This window comes from Mobula birostris, chromosome 9 (genome assembly GCF_030028105.1).
Source record: "Mobula birostris isolate sMobBir1 chromosome 9, sMobBir1.hap1, whole genome shotgun sequence".
Taxonomy (NCBI): domain Eukaryota; kingdom Metazoa; phylum Chordata; class Chondrichthyes; order Myliobatiformes; family Myliobatidae; genus Mobula; species Mobula birostris.
Genome location: NC_092378.1, coordinates 48,740,173 through 48,755,685, shown reverse-complemented (window position 1 = coordinate 48,755,685; position 15,513 = coordinate 48,740,173). Strand labels below are relative to the sequence as shown.

The following is a 15,513-nucleotide window of genomic DNA, read 5'->3' as shown; positions in this document are numbered from 1 at the left end:
TCGACTCACAGGTGAAGTGTTGCCTCACCTGGAAGGACTGTATGGGGCCCTGAATGGTATTAAGGGAGGAAGTGTAAGGGCATGTATAGCACTTGTTCCGCTTACAAGGATAAGTGCCAGGTGAGAGATCAGTGGGGAGGGATGGGGGGTACGAATGGACAAGGGAGTCGTGTAGGGAGCGATCCCTGCGGAATGCAGAGGGAGGGAGGGAAAGATGTGCTTAGTGGTGGGATCCCGTTGGAGGTGGCGGAAGTTACGGAGAATAATATGTTGGACCCGGAGGCTGGTGGGGTGGTAGGTGAGGACCAGGGGAACCCTATTCCTAATGGGGTGGCGGGAAGATGGAGTGAGAGCAGATGTACGTGAAATGGGGGAGATGCGTTTAAGAGCAGAGTTGATAGTGGAGGAAGGGAAGCCCCTTTCTTTAAAAAACGAAGACATCTCCCTCGTCCTAGAATGAAAAGCCTCATCCTGAGAGCAGATGCGGCGGAGACGGAGGAATTGCGAGAAGGGGATGGCGTTTTTGCAAGAGACAGGGTGAGAAGAGGAATAGTCCAGATAGCTGTGAGAGTCAGTAGGCTTATAGTAGACATCAGTGCATAAGCTGTCTCCAGAGACAGAGACAGAAAGATCTAGAAAGGGGAGGGAGGTGTTGGAAATGGACCAGGTAAATTTGAGGGCAGGGTGAAAGTTGGAGGCAAAGTTAATAAAGTCAACGAGTTCTGCATGCGTGCAGGAAGCAGCGCCAATGCAGTTGTCGATGTAGCGAAGGAAAAGTGGGGGAAAGATACCAGAATAGGCACGGAACATAGATTGTTCCACAAACCCAACAAAAAGGCAGGCATAGCTCGGACCCATGCGGGTACCCATAGCTACACCTTTAGTTTGAAGGAAGTGGGAGGAGCCAAAGGAGAAATTATTAAGAGTAAGGACTAATTCCGCTGGACGGAGCAGAGAGCAAGTATACCCCTTGCCCATCCTCTGGGTCCCGCCCCCCCCGTCTTTCTTCCCAGACCTCCTGTCCCATGATCCTCTCGTATCCCTTTTGCCTATCACCTGTCCAGCTCTTGGCTCTATCCCTCCCCCTCCTGTCTTCTCCTATCATTTTGGATCTCCCCCTCCCCCTCCAACTTTCAAATCCCTTACTCACTCTTCCTTCAGTTAGTTCTGACGAAGGGTCTCGTCCTGAAACGTCAACTGCACCTCTTCCTAGAGATGTGTCTGGCCTGCTGCGTTCACCAGCAACTTTTATGTGTGTTGCTTGAAGAGAACAACAACAGCATTCCGAACCAAAATTGAGTCCTCAGATCTGAACCCTGTATGGGTCAGCTGTACAGGCATCAGAACTCCATCTGTCATATTCCTGCAACACCTCACCGTCAATTGCTCCTTCATTGTTTACAGTGATAATTTAACACAATTTAGCACAGAAGATGTATTTTTAGTGATATTTTAGCCGGATTTCTTATCTTTTTGACAACCAGAAGCTATCGCACACATTCCATAGTGCCGTCTTAAATGGAAGTACACGATCGGCAGTGCCATCTTAATCGGAAATAAGGTCGTACGCAGTTTGGAGTAAAACCTCATATTCTGTCTGGGTGGCCTCCAACCTGAGAGCATGAACATTGATTTCTAAGTTCTGGTAATTTCCACCACATCCCTCCTTCATTTTTTTCCGTTCTATATTCTGGTTACACCTTCTCTTCTTACTTACCAGTCACCTCCCCCTGGTTCCCCTCCTCCTTCCCTTTCTCCCATGGTCTTCTGTCATCTCCGATCAGATTCCTTCTTCTCAGTCCTTTACCTCTTCCACCTATCACCTATCATCCTACTTCATCCGCACTTCCCCCACTCCATCTTCCCTCTCACTTGGTTTCACCAATAATCTGCCCATTTATACTTCTTAACCCCCTTCTCCCCCCCCCCACCATCTTCTTATTCTGGCTTCTGCTCCGTTCCTTTTCAGCCTTGATGGATTTCAGCTGGAAATGTTGACTGTTTATTCCCCCTTCACTGATGCTGAGTTCCTCCTGCATTTTGTGTGTATTACCACAGAATGAGAGCAGCTTGTTTAATGCGGTTGAAAATTCTTTCACCTGATGGTTTCAAAGTGAGGTGGATCATGTATTTCAGAAATCATATGTTAGTTCCAGTAACGGACTCAGGGGTGGATTTATTGGTTGATTACCTGGCTTTGCTGAAAGAGAAGGCAACATTGTGTCATGGTGTGTGTCTGTTGGTGAGTTTTTGGACTGCAGATCTCTGCCTCCCACCCCATCAGTGGAAGAGTCTGTCATTCTCAGATCAGTTTCATTAGCCACCTAAGGTCGAGTGAAACTGGAACCCCAACCAATGCCTAGGAGGAAGATAATTACTTAGAGTATATATTGCATGTTTCCAAGATATTTATGAACTTGCGGATTTTTAAATTATGATCTGGCAGCTCCAAAGTGAGGCTACCTGACTGAAGACTCACAAGAAAAAACGAGTTATAACTTGAGAGTGAACAGTGACTGACACCGGTCTTTGCCAGCTGCTGCAGAGCTGTGGACATATTATACTTCTTGGGAACCTGATTCGCTGCCACATTTATTGGTAATGAACTGGCATATAGGGGGAGATTGAAAATCTGATTGAGTGGTGCCACAACAACAATCTCTCACTCAATGTCAGCAAAACCAAAGACTACAGGAGGAAGAAATTGGGGTCCATGAGCCAGTGCTCGTTAGGGGATTGGAGGTGGAGAGCGTCAGTACCTTTAAACTTTTAGGCATTATAATAAAAGAGAATGTGTCCTGGGACCAACAAGTAAATGCCATTTCAAAGAAAGCATGGCAGTTGCCTCCACTTTCTTGGGAGTTTGCACAGATTTGACATGTTATCTAAAACACTGGCAAACTTCTATAGACACACAGCGGAGAGTATCCTGACTGGATGCATCACGGTGTGGTGTGGAAACGCTGATGTCCAAGAACAGAGAAGCCTACAAAAAGTGGTGGAGACAGCCCAGTGCATCACAGGAAAAGCCCTCTCCACCATTGAGCACATCTACAAAGAGCCCTGCCACAGGAAAGCAGCATCCACCAACCAGGACCCCCACCATCCACGCCATTCTACCTTCTCACTGCTGCCATCCGGAAGGAGGTACAGGAGTCTGAGGTCCCACACCATCAAAGTTCAGGAACAGTTATTACCCTTTGACTATCCTGCCACTGAACCAGTGTCGATATCTTCACTCACAACAACACCAAACTGATCATTGCACACAACCTTTGGACTCACTTTCAACTGATTTTGGTTACTTGTTTCTCTTTGTATTTGCACAACCTGTCAGAATTTGTGTGCAGTTTTCCATTGATTCTGTTGTGTTTCTTTGTATCTACTATGCATGCCTGCAAGAAAATGGATCTCAGGGTAGATTTTGGGACATAGATGTACTTGGATGGTAAATTTACCTTGAACTTTGCTGGAACATTTCCAACCTGTCAACTGTGCAGGTTTTGAACAGTTCTCAGGAACAGCGCTCTGTTGTAACCTGAGGAGAACCTGTAGTTAAATAACAGAGAAGGATGGTTAAGATTTGGATCAGCCTTCATGTAACTAAAGAGATGCAGGCTGAAGGGTCTGAATGGGCAACCCTTCTCATCATTCTCCTCTGTTCCAAATTCTTGCTTTATTACTGTTTACATCAGTACTTCGGGAGTTAACACCTTCAACTGTTGTAGTAGGACAGTGTACAGACAAAGGTGAAGGAACCAATTTATACCCAAACATCCCACCCTGCAAAAACCCATTTCACGGAGGTAGCACCATCAATTTGCGGGAGACTCCCGGAACTTCTGGGAGAGGTGGGATGTCTGCAATAGAGTAGCTCCTCAGCAGCTAGCCAGCTAGTTTAAATAACGTTAGCTATGCTAATGAATGAATGACACCTGTTAAACTCACCTCAACATGTCTTTTACATTTTAACCCTCCATGGGCAATAGAAAAGTCACTGTTGCAAACAGTGCAGCGAGCAACACTGTCATTATTTTTGACCCCTATTAAGCAGGGGTACACTTTAGTGTAGTCTGGGGTGATGTATGTTTTATATTTTCCTTTTTTTGGAACACTCTGCCAACCTGACTTTTTTTGGAACTCTCTCGCTTTCTCTCTCTCTCTCTCAGCCACTCTCACTCACGCATGCTTTCTCGCTCTTGCGCTCGCTCTCTCTCAAAAAAAATCAATTTCCGGGACATTGTATATGATTTGCGGGCATCAGGGAGCCACTATTAATATGCGGGAGACTTCCAGAACTTACGGGAGAGGTGGGATGTCTGTTATACCTGTAGTGAAGAACCGGAGTTCCGTGCGTGCAGGAGGAACCGGGTCTGATGACCCCTAGTGTTCACAAATCAGTGAGGTGGGAATTCAAGTCAGGTGTTTAGGGTCATGTTATTTGGGAGTCCGAAGTTTGAGGCCTGGTATTCGGCGATTGGCGGTTCTTGGGGCTGGGGCTGAGGGTCAAATTGGAAGTCTGGAAGTTGGCTAGAGCCCTGGGTCCGTGAGTCTGCTGGGGTGGTTGAATGCCCGGTGTCTGGAGGTGCACGTCTGAGTCCGAGTCCACTGGGGGCCAAAGAAGACGGCCTTTCTAGGGGTTAGGCGACTGCGTATGTGCATGGCTGGGAGGGAGTAATAGGACTTGCTTTGCTGTTTTGTCGCTTGTTGTGTTTGTGTTTGCCATTGTTTTACTGAGGATTGTGAGCATTCTATGTTAGCGTAGGAATGTGTGGTGACACTTGTGGGCTGCACCCAGCACACCCTCTGATGGATTGGTTCTTAATGCAAATGATGCATGTCACCGTACATCTGATAAATAACTATAATCTTGAAGCATAACAGACTTGAAAGAGATTCTTCATTGGTTCACACTTGATTAAGTGAAACAAACCTCAGGGAAGCAGGGAGATGGTGTTCACCTCTGAATGTACTCTTGTATATCTGTGGAAAGACTTATGATAAAATGTGGAAGTTGGTGAGAATTTGCTCCCCTATGTACCACTTAAGTAAATAAAATCTATTATGGAGGGCAGCAGGCTTTGTAGTTTAAGGTTCTAAGTTAGGTTAGTTGGTGGAAATGCCTATTGTGTTGGGAAGTCAGGAAAAGGGCTGAGAAATGTGTGCATCCTGATAACTATTCTTGTAGCTGCATCAACCTGTTTGTAGAGCTCGCACACAAATACTGTGTCATAATCTGCTGAAGTCTGGCTTGTCTCTGGCATTGTGTGGAATGGGTTTGGCCACATTGTCCTGGAATGTCCTATTCACTTGGATCAATGCTGGAGGAACTCACTGGACCAGGCAGCTTCTGTGGAGGGAAGTGAACTTTTAACATTCATTTCTCTCAAAGATGAAGGGTCTTGGCCCAATGCTGCCTGGCCTGCCAAGTTCCTCCAGCACTGTGTTGCTTCAGATTTCTGGCATTTCCCTTGTGTCTCCATTCATTTGGATTGTGCTGCACCACTTTTCCCTTGTAGGACAACTTATGTGGAAAAATATATTCAATCAGGCTCAGTGGGAAAAGGAGACGGCAGTTCCTTTAGTTAATTCTGCAAGCAGATTACGAGAGTCATTTGGTAGAATGTTCATTGCCAGAGATTTCAAACCATCACCAGAACTTAATTGGCTGGTGATGAGAATTCAGGATCTGCATGCACAACCAGGGTTTGCGTCATCACATGGGTGGCTGGGGTGAGGAATGAGATCACAACTCATCTCTTTCTGCCTTGTGCACTTGTCAAGATCTGAAAAGAAACATAGTGGTCATGGTTCTTCCTGAGAGGTGGTTGAGGCACATGCTGAAGCTGCTGGAAGATTATCAGTTCAGCAGAAGATGTTATCTGGTGTGTAGGAACTTTCCATAGCTGAACATTGAATATCAGTGTATTTCCTGGTCCGGGATAAAATGTTGGAACAACAAGTTGAAGCATGGAGCAGCCATTGTAAAAGGTGTATGTGGAAAGACCCCTGTTTGTAGTTCCTTCCCACTACACAATGAAGGACTGGAATCTGTAAAAATCCCTTGGACTGTTTACCGTGGAAATTATATAAAATAGAAATTAATATCATCCTGATATGTGTCACATTGTAAGTAGAGTGTTGGCTTATTCCGAAAATGGTGAGCTGTAATTTCACTGTATTAAATATTTGCAAATATTACAAATACAGAATAGTTTTGAAAAATGTTTATAGTCCTAATAATTCACATTTGCGAAGAAGGAAACCTGATGAAAGATCTTGGCCCGAAATTTCAACTGTATATTTCTCTCCATAGCTGCTGGCTGAATTGTTAAAAGTGCAGTGTAAATTTGGTAATTAAGTACATATGTGTATATACACCATATACAACCCTGAGATTCATTTTCTTGCAGACATACGCAATAAATCCATAATAGAATAATAACCATAATAGAACCAATGAAGACTGCCCTAACTTGGGCATTCTACCGGTGTGTAAAAGGGTTTAGTGGTTAGCACAAATCTTTGTAGTGCCAGCAACAAGGGATCATTTCCCACCACTACCTGCGTGGGCTTCTTCCAGGTGCTCTGGTTTCCTCCCACATATGGGTTAAGAGGCTAATTGGTCATAGTAGATTGTCCCATGATTAGGCTAGGTTTAAAATCGGGGGATTGCTTGGCGGCATGGCTTGAAGTGCAGGATGGGCTTACTCTGTGCTGTATCTCAATCAGTCAATCAATAAGGAAACAAGCAAGCCATAAATATCAAGAGCATGAGATGAAGAGTACTTGAAAGTGAGTCCACAGGTAATGGAAACGTTTCAGTAATGGGGTAAATGAAGTTGAGTTCCCCTTTGGTTCAAGAGCCTGATGGCTGAAGGGTAGTAACTGTTCCTGAACCAGGTGGTGTGAGTCCTGAGGCTTCTGTACTTCCTTCCTGATGGCAGCAGAGAGAGGAGAGCATGACCTGAGAGGTGAGGTCTCTAATGATGGACAGCACACATCAAAGTTGCTGGTGAACGCAGCAGGCCAGGCAGCATCTCTAGGAAGAGGTACGGTCGACGTTTCGGGCCGAGACCCTTCGTCAGGAAGTTCACCAGCAACTTTGATGTGTGTTGCTTGAATTTCCAGCATCTGCAGAATTCCTAGTGTTTGCGTCTCTGATGATGGATGCTGCTTTCCGGCGACAACACTCCATGTAGGTGTGCTCAGTGATGGAGATGGCTTTACCCATGATGTACTGGGCTGTATCCACTACTTCTTGTAGGATTTTCCGTTCAAGGGCATTGGTGTTTCCATACCAGACTGTGATGCAACCAGTCAATATACTCTCTACCACACATCTATAGAAGTTGTCGAAGTTTCAGATGTCATGCCGAGTCTTTGCAAACTCTTAAGTAGAGATGCGGCCATTCTTTCTTTGTAATTGCATTTTCGTGATGGCCCCAAGACAGGTCCTCTGAAATGATTGATAAGTTCCTCCAGCATTTTGTGTGCGTTATTCTAGGTTTCCAGCACATGCAGAATCTCTTGTGTTTATAGTAGTTTTTTACTTCTGGTCTCTCCTATCCATGTGAATGGATGCAATGAACCTGCTATTAGAAGGAAGGTTCAAATCGTTAATGGTGGAGGCAGGAAGAATCCTGTTAAGGGCCCCAGAGGATTGTACAGTCTATTAGGACATCTGTTGCACTGCTTTCTTTTCCCTTTCTTTTTCAGATCCGTTACATCTCACAAACGCAAGGGTTGCCGGCAGAGTATTTGTTAAGTGCAGGGACAAAGACAACACGGTTCTTCAACAGAGATCCAGATTCATCGTATCCACTGTGGAGGCTTAAGGTAATTCACTGTGTTTGAATTTTATGGAGGCTTTTCATTCTTTCTTGCTTTTATTCTGTTCACAACCACTGTTTCATCTCTTTTCCCTTCTTTTTGTGTTGTTCACTCTTACCAAAACCACGGGGTATAACCTTGGCTTAGTTTGGGTTCTTCTAACATCAGCTGACTGCACGGTGCAAATGGTATTAGGTTTCTTTTGCTTTTACAAATCTCGCCTCTTTTGTTCAATTATCATCAAAGCTTGTGTCCCTGTTGACAGGAGAAACTCGCAGTAACTGTGGTCTCAGGTGTTGGATGGAACCATTATGCTCTTTATTTAATGCTGACATGGCTATTGCAGCTGATTCTGTTACACCTCAAGTGCATTTTCAAATGAAATAGTTTTGAGTCTCGGCTCGAACCTATGGCGAGATCTGTTGACACTCTCTCCTATCCATTCTTTCCCAATTTCATACCAAGCTTTCTTCTCGTCTCACTCTTTACAGTACCCATGACTCGCCCACCCAGCCTGTACTGTCAGGGATGCCAGTTGGCTGACCCACTACTTCCCCACCACCAAACCACACAGTAGTTTGTGTTTGATTCTTCATGCTTAGTCCTGTTTAAGTTACTTGATGTAGTACTGAGTCCAATGTCCTCACCCATTTATGCAGGCACTTCCCAGCAAGGTCTTCTCAAAGGCTGCCAGGATTTATCATCATCCAGACTCATCCCCATTCCCATCCTCCCACATTCCAAGATCAGAGGCAAATCTGTCACACCAACTGTTGCCTGGGGACACAGGTGAACTTGGTTACCCCCCGCCCCCAGCTCAAAATCAAACTTGGGAACTCTTTGTACAATCTTGCAATCTTTCAGTACAAAGACAGGCCCTTCAGCCCAACGTATCCATGATAACCAGGAACTTACTATCCATATTAATCCCATTTTCACCACCTGCATTGTAGCTTTGACTTGGCAATTTGAGTGCTTATCTGGATACTTAAATGTTGTGAGAGTGCTAGTCTCCATCACCCACTCAAGCAGTGTGTTCCAGATTCTAGCCACAATCTGGAGGGAAAATATCATAGTTAGATCTGTAATCTTCTACCTTACCTTAAACCTCTGTCGTCTTTGTTATGGGGACAAGTTTATTACTGTCAACCCTAGCTATGCCTCATATAACTTCTGATTTATTTGGGTGAGAATGGGCTTTATCTTCTCATTGGGGATCATCAAGATGCTTTGTCAACTCAAAGCAATGTTTTCACCAAAAGATGCAATTGATCTGGTTTGGGTGGGGTTCACTGAACATAGCTGGAAGTAATTCAGAAAATGTTTGGCTCAGGTGGTCGATGGTTGGTTTGAGTTGTTCTCTGATCTTGGCAGTTTACTTGCAAGCGTTTCGTCACCATACAAGGAGGCATCATGAGTGTGCTGTTAACAATTAACAGTGCACTGATGAAATCTCCTCCTATGGTAATGAAACGTTTGCAAGTAAATAGCTAAGATTTCAGAACAACTCAGCTCAACCCCTGAATGTAGCTTTGGCCAGTTTAAGGATGCTGGGTAAGCTAATCTAGTGTGGTTGATTACAAAGAAGCATAACAGAAAAGGTCACTTGCATGTTGATTTAAATTTACGCTGTGGTTACGGGCAAATCACTTGCCAGTGTATGAAATTCCAGCTTACTCCAAAACTATCTTGCAGAGCTGGTGGAATTATGATCCCTGTGGCCTTAGGAGTCATTTTTGGCTGAGTTAGTAGTTTATATTCAACAGATAAATCAGGGCTGACTTTCCCTTTTTAGTAGTGAGGGACATGTGATGAAGAGAGATATTAAACTGAAGCTTGCCTTCCCTTTTAGTTGTTACAGATTATGAGAAATTGCTTCAAAGAAGGTCAGAGGAGTTCTCCATGTGACCTACATGTATTCCTAAAATCACATTTTTGAAAAGTGAATTACCTAATTGTCATTTCACTGCTGTTTGTAAGTGTGTTGCAGCAAATTGTGTTGTTCCTTCACACTAACAGCCACCAAACTTCAAAATTACTTCTCTGGATCAAAGGCATCTTTGGATACTGGGCTTACAAATTTTACGCAGCTTTCATCCTGGTTTGACCACATATATTTTTTTGATTTGGAAAATTAAATGATAATTTATTAAAAATTGCTCCATTTACTGGAGCAGCTGTTAGTGCTACTGCCTCTGCTCTGCTGGTCTGGTTCAAACATGCACTCAGGTGCTATGTGTTCAGAGTTTGTATTTATTCCCATAATCGTGGATTTCTGCCAGATACCCCTGTTCCCTCACACGTCCCAAGGATGTGATGTTTAGAGTCACAGAGGAATACAGGCATGGAAAGAGGCCCAACTTGTCCATGCCATCTAAGGAGCCCACCTAAGTCTGTCCTATTTGCCTGTATTTGGTCTGCATCCCTCTAAATCTTCCCTATTTATATCCCTATCCAATGTCTTTTAAATGTTGTGTTGTACCCAGCCCCAACCACTTTCTTTGACAGCTTGTTCTAGATATGCACCATCTCTGTATGAAAAAAATTGCTACTTAGGTCCCTTTAAAATGTTTTCCCCCTCACCTTACATCTATGTCTGCTAGTTTTTGATTTCCTTTCCCTCAGTGTATTCAATATTTCTGTGTCACTCATAGACAGATTAAAGTCCCAAACTCTGCAACCTCTCCCTATAGCTTAGGCCCTCAAATCCTGACATTCTTGTAGATTTTCTTTCCACTCCTCCCCAGCTTTATGACACCCTTCCTGTAAGAGGGGGTAACCTGAACTGTGCACAGTACTCTAAATCCAGCCTCATCAATGCCTTGCACAAATGGAGCATGATGGCCTACCTCCTGTGCTTGGTGCCGTGCTGATGAATGCCAGCATGGCCCTTCTCCTTTGCCACAACCCTGGCTACCAGCGACACCACATTCAGTGAACTGTGTATTTACACTCCTCAGTCCAGAGTGCTACCATTCACTGTACAAGTCTAAACCTGATTTTACTTCCCATGTTCAAAAACTTGCACATATCTAGTTAAATACCATTTGCCAGTCCTTGGCCCAGTTAACAACTGATCCAAGACCCCTTGTATTTTCTGATAATGCTTTTCACTCTCTACCACCTATTTTAGTGTCACTTACAGATCTATTAACCGTGCCTTGAACATTCTCATTCAAAAATATCCTGGCACTGCGCTCCAGGGAACACAACTAGTCGAAGGCCTCTAGTCCAGGAAATAACCTTCCACCATCACTTTCTGCTTCCTACCATCATGCCAATCATGTATCCCATTAGCTAGCTCTCCCTGGATCCCTTTTGATGTAATTTTGCAAACCAGCCTTCCATGTAGGGCCTTGTCAAAGGCTTTGCTAAAGTCTAGGTAGACAATACTCACTGCATTGCCCTTGTCTGTCCTCTTGGTCATCTCTTCGAAAAACTCTTACTCACCGGTAACTTACTCAGTACAGATGTCAGGCTCACTGACGTGTAGTTGGCTGGACTGTCTTTACCACCCTTCTTAAATAATGATATAACATTGGCCACCCTCCTGTGGCTAATGTTGAAACAAGTATCTCTCTAAAGGACTCCACAATTTGTTTCCTAGCTTCCCTCAAGATCTAAGGGTGCACTTAGTCAGACCATGGGGATTTACATCAAACATAGAACATTACAGCACAGTACAGGCCCTGTGGCCATAATGGTGTGGCAAACTTTTAACTTACTCAAAGATCAATCACTACATTGCTTTCCATATTTCTATCATCTATTTGTCTATCTAAGAGTTTCTTTATTGTCCCTAATGTATCTGCCTTTATCACCCCTGGCAGTGCATTCTATGCACCCAGCACTCTGTGTAAAAAATGCCCTTCTGAAATAGCCCCCTATACTTTCCTCCAATCACCATATGCCCTCTCGTATTAGCCCTTTCCATCCTGGGACATGTCTCTGGCTGTCCATTCAATCTATGCCTCTTATTTTGTATATTTCCAATTTATCCACTTTAAGGCTGCCAGTACCTCCTCCTTGCAAATTTGTTTGTGGATCAAGGCATTACAACTCATTTTCCTCAATTCTTTGGCATCCATTACTTTTCCACAGTAAAATCTGATGAAAAATACTCATTAAAAATCTTGCCTGTCTCCCATAGCTCTACACATAGCTGGTGTTGCTTATCCTTTTCCTAGCCACCTTTTTACTGTTATTTTTAAACTGTTAACAGTTTACTTTTTTTTACATTTTTACTGTTAACAGTTTAATTTGCTACCATAAATTACCATTTTATTGTAAAAACCCAGAGGAGTTGTTGGGTCCCTGAGAGCAAGTTTCAGGTCAATAGGGAAATAAAGAGGGGAATGGAACTGTGCAGTTGGGTATCAATTTAAAGCCGCTGGCCTCTTGTGTTTCATACATTTCGGTCAGATTCAGCATGGCACAATTGAAGCAATGACTAATCCATTGCCATTTGTGCAATGAAATTAGTTTGTTCAATTATCGCAATGCCATTCTGGGCCAGACTGCTGTCCCAAGTCAGAGGGTGCATTATCCTCCTAGGACTATAGGGAAAAATGAAATAAAAATCAGCTGCCCCAATAATATTTGATAGTTGGAACATACCAACACTTAAATAAACACACATTGTCTTGAGTCCAAAGCAACTTTCCAACAACATGTGTTGGCAAATCTTTAAGAAGCCTTGGTTGCTTTCAAAGGGAATTTTCCCAGTCCTTCAGGCAGGAGTTAAATAGGGCAACGCCTAATGGAAAAAGGGAAATAATTTACAGATGATATTCAGAGGCGAGACCTTGTGTGAGTCTTGTTTTCTTTGCATTGTAGAAATTCCTGGATTGTAGGCAGGCTCCATCTATTAAACACATTACCAAAGTCTTAATGTTGTGGGAAGGAGCTGGGTATATGTAGTGATCAGTAATTGTTGATATTTCTGAGTGGGTACTGATCTACTGTAAGATGCCAGGCAGTACTCATGGAAGTCAAATTGCCTCAGCGATATCTGTGCTCCACTAAATATTGTGTTAAACATATGTTCTTGTTTAAAAAATTACAGACACCAGAAGATCATGAGACAGAGATGGGAATCAAGTCAAAGGAGGCAAGAAAGTACATTTTTAATTGTTTGGATGATATGGCACAGGTACGATTGAATTTCTTGGCTGGTTTTCTCCTCTTCTTTGCTCTTTGTGACGGACTACAATTCTAAGGGCACCAGCTGTCTTCAGTACATTCCCAAGGAGTCTTTTCCCTATCTGAGTCCTGGTGGTTAGCACTGGTAGGGTTTTTTACAAACTGCCCCAAATGAAATTCTGTGGGCACATAAACACACACTCAACTGCCTGCCCTGATGCATCTACATTCATCTATCCACTCATGCACAGATCTGCAGAGACAGTCACAGGCAGAAGCAGATATATACAGAAACTGGTACACCAGCAACATAATAGAAACAAGTACACAAGGGTAGGCACAATAACTATGGTTGCATCTTCAGTCAGAGGGTAGTGAAGCTTTGGTTTTCCCTACTCAAGAGGGCTGTGAAGACACAGCAAAGTCAGAGTTAATTCCATTAATATTTAAAACTCTATCAAAAGGATGTGAATCAGTATGGGAGTGTGGTGCTCATGTAAAAAGTGAGCCATGATCTGATTGAATGGTTGAGCAGGCATGAGTGGCTGAATCTTCTTTTCTTTCTCTCTCTCCCACTCTCTCCCCCCCTCTCGCTCTCTCTCTCCCCCTCTCCTCCCTCCATCTCTCTCCCTCCCTCCCTCTCTCTCCCTCCTTCTCTCCCTCTCCCACACACTCACACACTCTCTCTTCCTCACACACATTCACACTCTCTCCCTCTCTCTCTCACACACACACACACATTGTCTCTCACAATCTCACACTGACACAAAAAAGCATGGTCGCTGCACCCACATATAAGCGGAAATACACAGCTACATTGAAGCATACCCGTATACAGCCATGTATTTGAATTAAAAGTCCTTGTACACGCTGTTAGAGAGATGCACATATAATCTCTCACAGGCATTTTCTCCTAAATCTCTGGGAAACCCTAACTGCTTTTATTTCCTGGAGGGATGAGGCAATTCCAGCCCAACTTCAACACGATCTGAACCCACAAACTGGTGTGAATAATTCGGTGTCTGTACTCACCAAGACAAGGAGTCACAAACAAAGTTATAAACTGTATTTGTTCTCTTTTAGCTGGACTAAAGATACAAGTAGGTCGAAGTGTCTGATGTCATTTCAATAGTTTGAATATTCCTTTATTCTTCTGCACCCTGCCTGGGCTATATTGACCTGGCTCAGTATCACGTAAAGCAGTATGACTCAAATCTCTATTGCATTGTGTTAAATTGCATGTGTACCAGCTGCAATATTCTTGTGATGATTTGAATTGAAGAAAACTTATTGTGTAATTGACTTAGCACCTTCAGCACGAATACCAGCCTGTGAGTCACTGGCTGTGTTCCCAATCTCATATACACTTAGGAGTGAAGGACAGAGGTTCCCTGCAAGGAGAAGGATTAGAAATTAGGTAAAGATACTCCAAGCTCAGTGTAGCTTGGCCGTAGTTATTAAAATGTTTAGATAAGCTTCACAGGTGACAGATTTTAGTGCATCTACATTTCATTAAATTTCAGAATGGTTAAAACATGGAAGGAGGACATTCAACAGTTGAGTCTATACTAGGGTAACATAAGAGTAATCTACTGAATTCCACTCATCCCATCTCCCCAGAGTTGCAAATTCTTTTTTTTCTCATAAATTTATCCAACTTACTTTGACTTCTGCAATTAAATTGGCCTCCAGTGCTGAATTTGACAGTGCATTCCAATACTTAACAGACCATTCCCTCAGTTCAATGATGGGTATAATGTCTTCAGATCACTCACTGTGCCTGTAAAACTGTATTCCTTGTAATTTGGCCCAAGCCATAAAAGTCAGTTGTTAGCCAAGCTGTGTGTGTGTGTGTGTGTGTGTGAGATGATTGGAAGCAGGAGCCAAGAATGCTTATACTTGGGCATATCTGAAACTGTTCATAATTTACTGTGGCACTGCATCTGAGAGTGAAGTCTGCCCATTCAGGCTTGGGTTTCAGCGTGATAAGCTTCTGGAAGTGTGAGCTGAGATCATCGTAGCAAGGCAGAACATGAACCTAAATGAAGACAAGGTACCTGTACATCTTTTTGACCAATTAAATTGAAGAAATGGGAAATAAATGGTACAAGTGACTGTAAAGGAAGGGAACACGAGAGATGGTAAATTCAGTAAATTAAAAGTACGCACAGATTGGATTAAAACAAAATAGGGAATAAAACATTAAACACAATTAAAGTACTTCATATTTTTATTGTATCCAAGTACATTATTACCAGAAGGACACCATTCTTGTGAAATTGGTATTAATTTCCACCCATTCTTTGTTAAAAGGATAACTTAGATTTGAAAGACAGACTTTGCAAACACAACTACTTCACACTATTCAGTACCCTTCAGAGGTGATCAGAGCAAAGGACTGTGCAGTGCAACTCAGATTGGCTGTAACACGAACTTGAAGCTGGTGCATTGTTAGAGCACATGTAATGGTGACTACAATTAGTGGCACTGCCATATTGACAATAATGGTCAATAAATAAAAAAAATAAATTGTGGTTA

General features: G+C 43.2%; 1 protein-coding gene across 7 annotated transcripts in view; it reads left to right on the top strand.

Annotated features, from left to right (window-relative positions):
• The window catches only part of hipk2 (homeodomain interacting protein kinase 2), a 259,940-nt gene that overhangs the window by 199,646 nt on the left and 44,781 nt on the right, over positions 1-15,513 (top strand). For 6 of the 7 annotated variants that reach the window (XM_072268021.1, XM_072268020.1, XM_072268016.1 and 3 more), the window contains 2 exons: positions 7,720-7,839; positions 12,899-12,985. In XM_072268021.1, coding sequence (XP_072124122.1) covers positions 7,720-7,839; positions 12,899-12,985 — 207 coding nt within the window. The remainder of the gene's footprint in view (positions 1-7,719; positions 7,840-12,898; positions 12,986-15,513) is intronic. The other variant, XM_072268017.1, reaches the window with a different exon arrangement.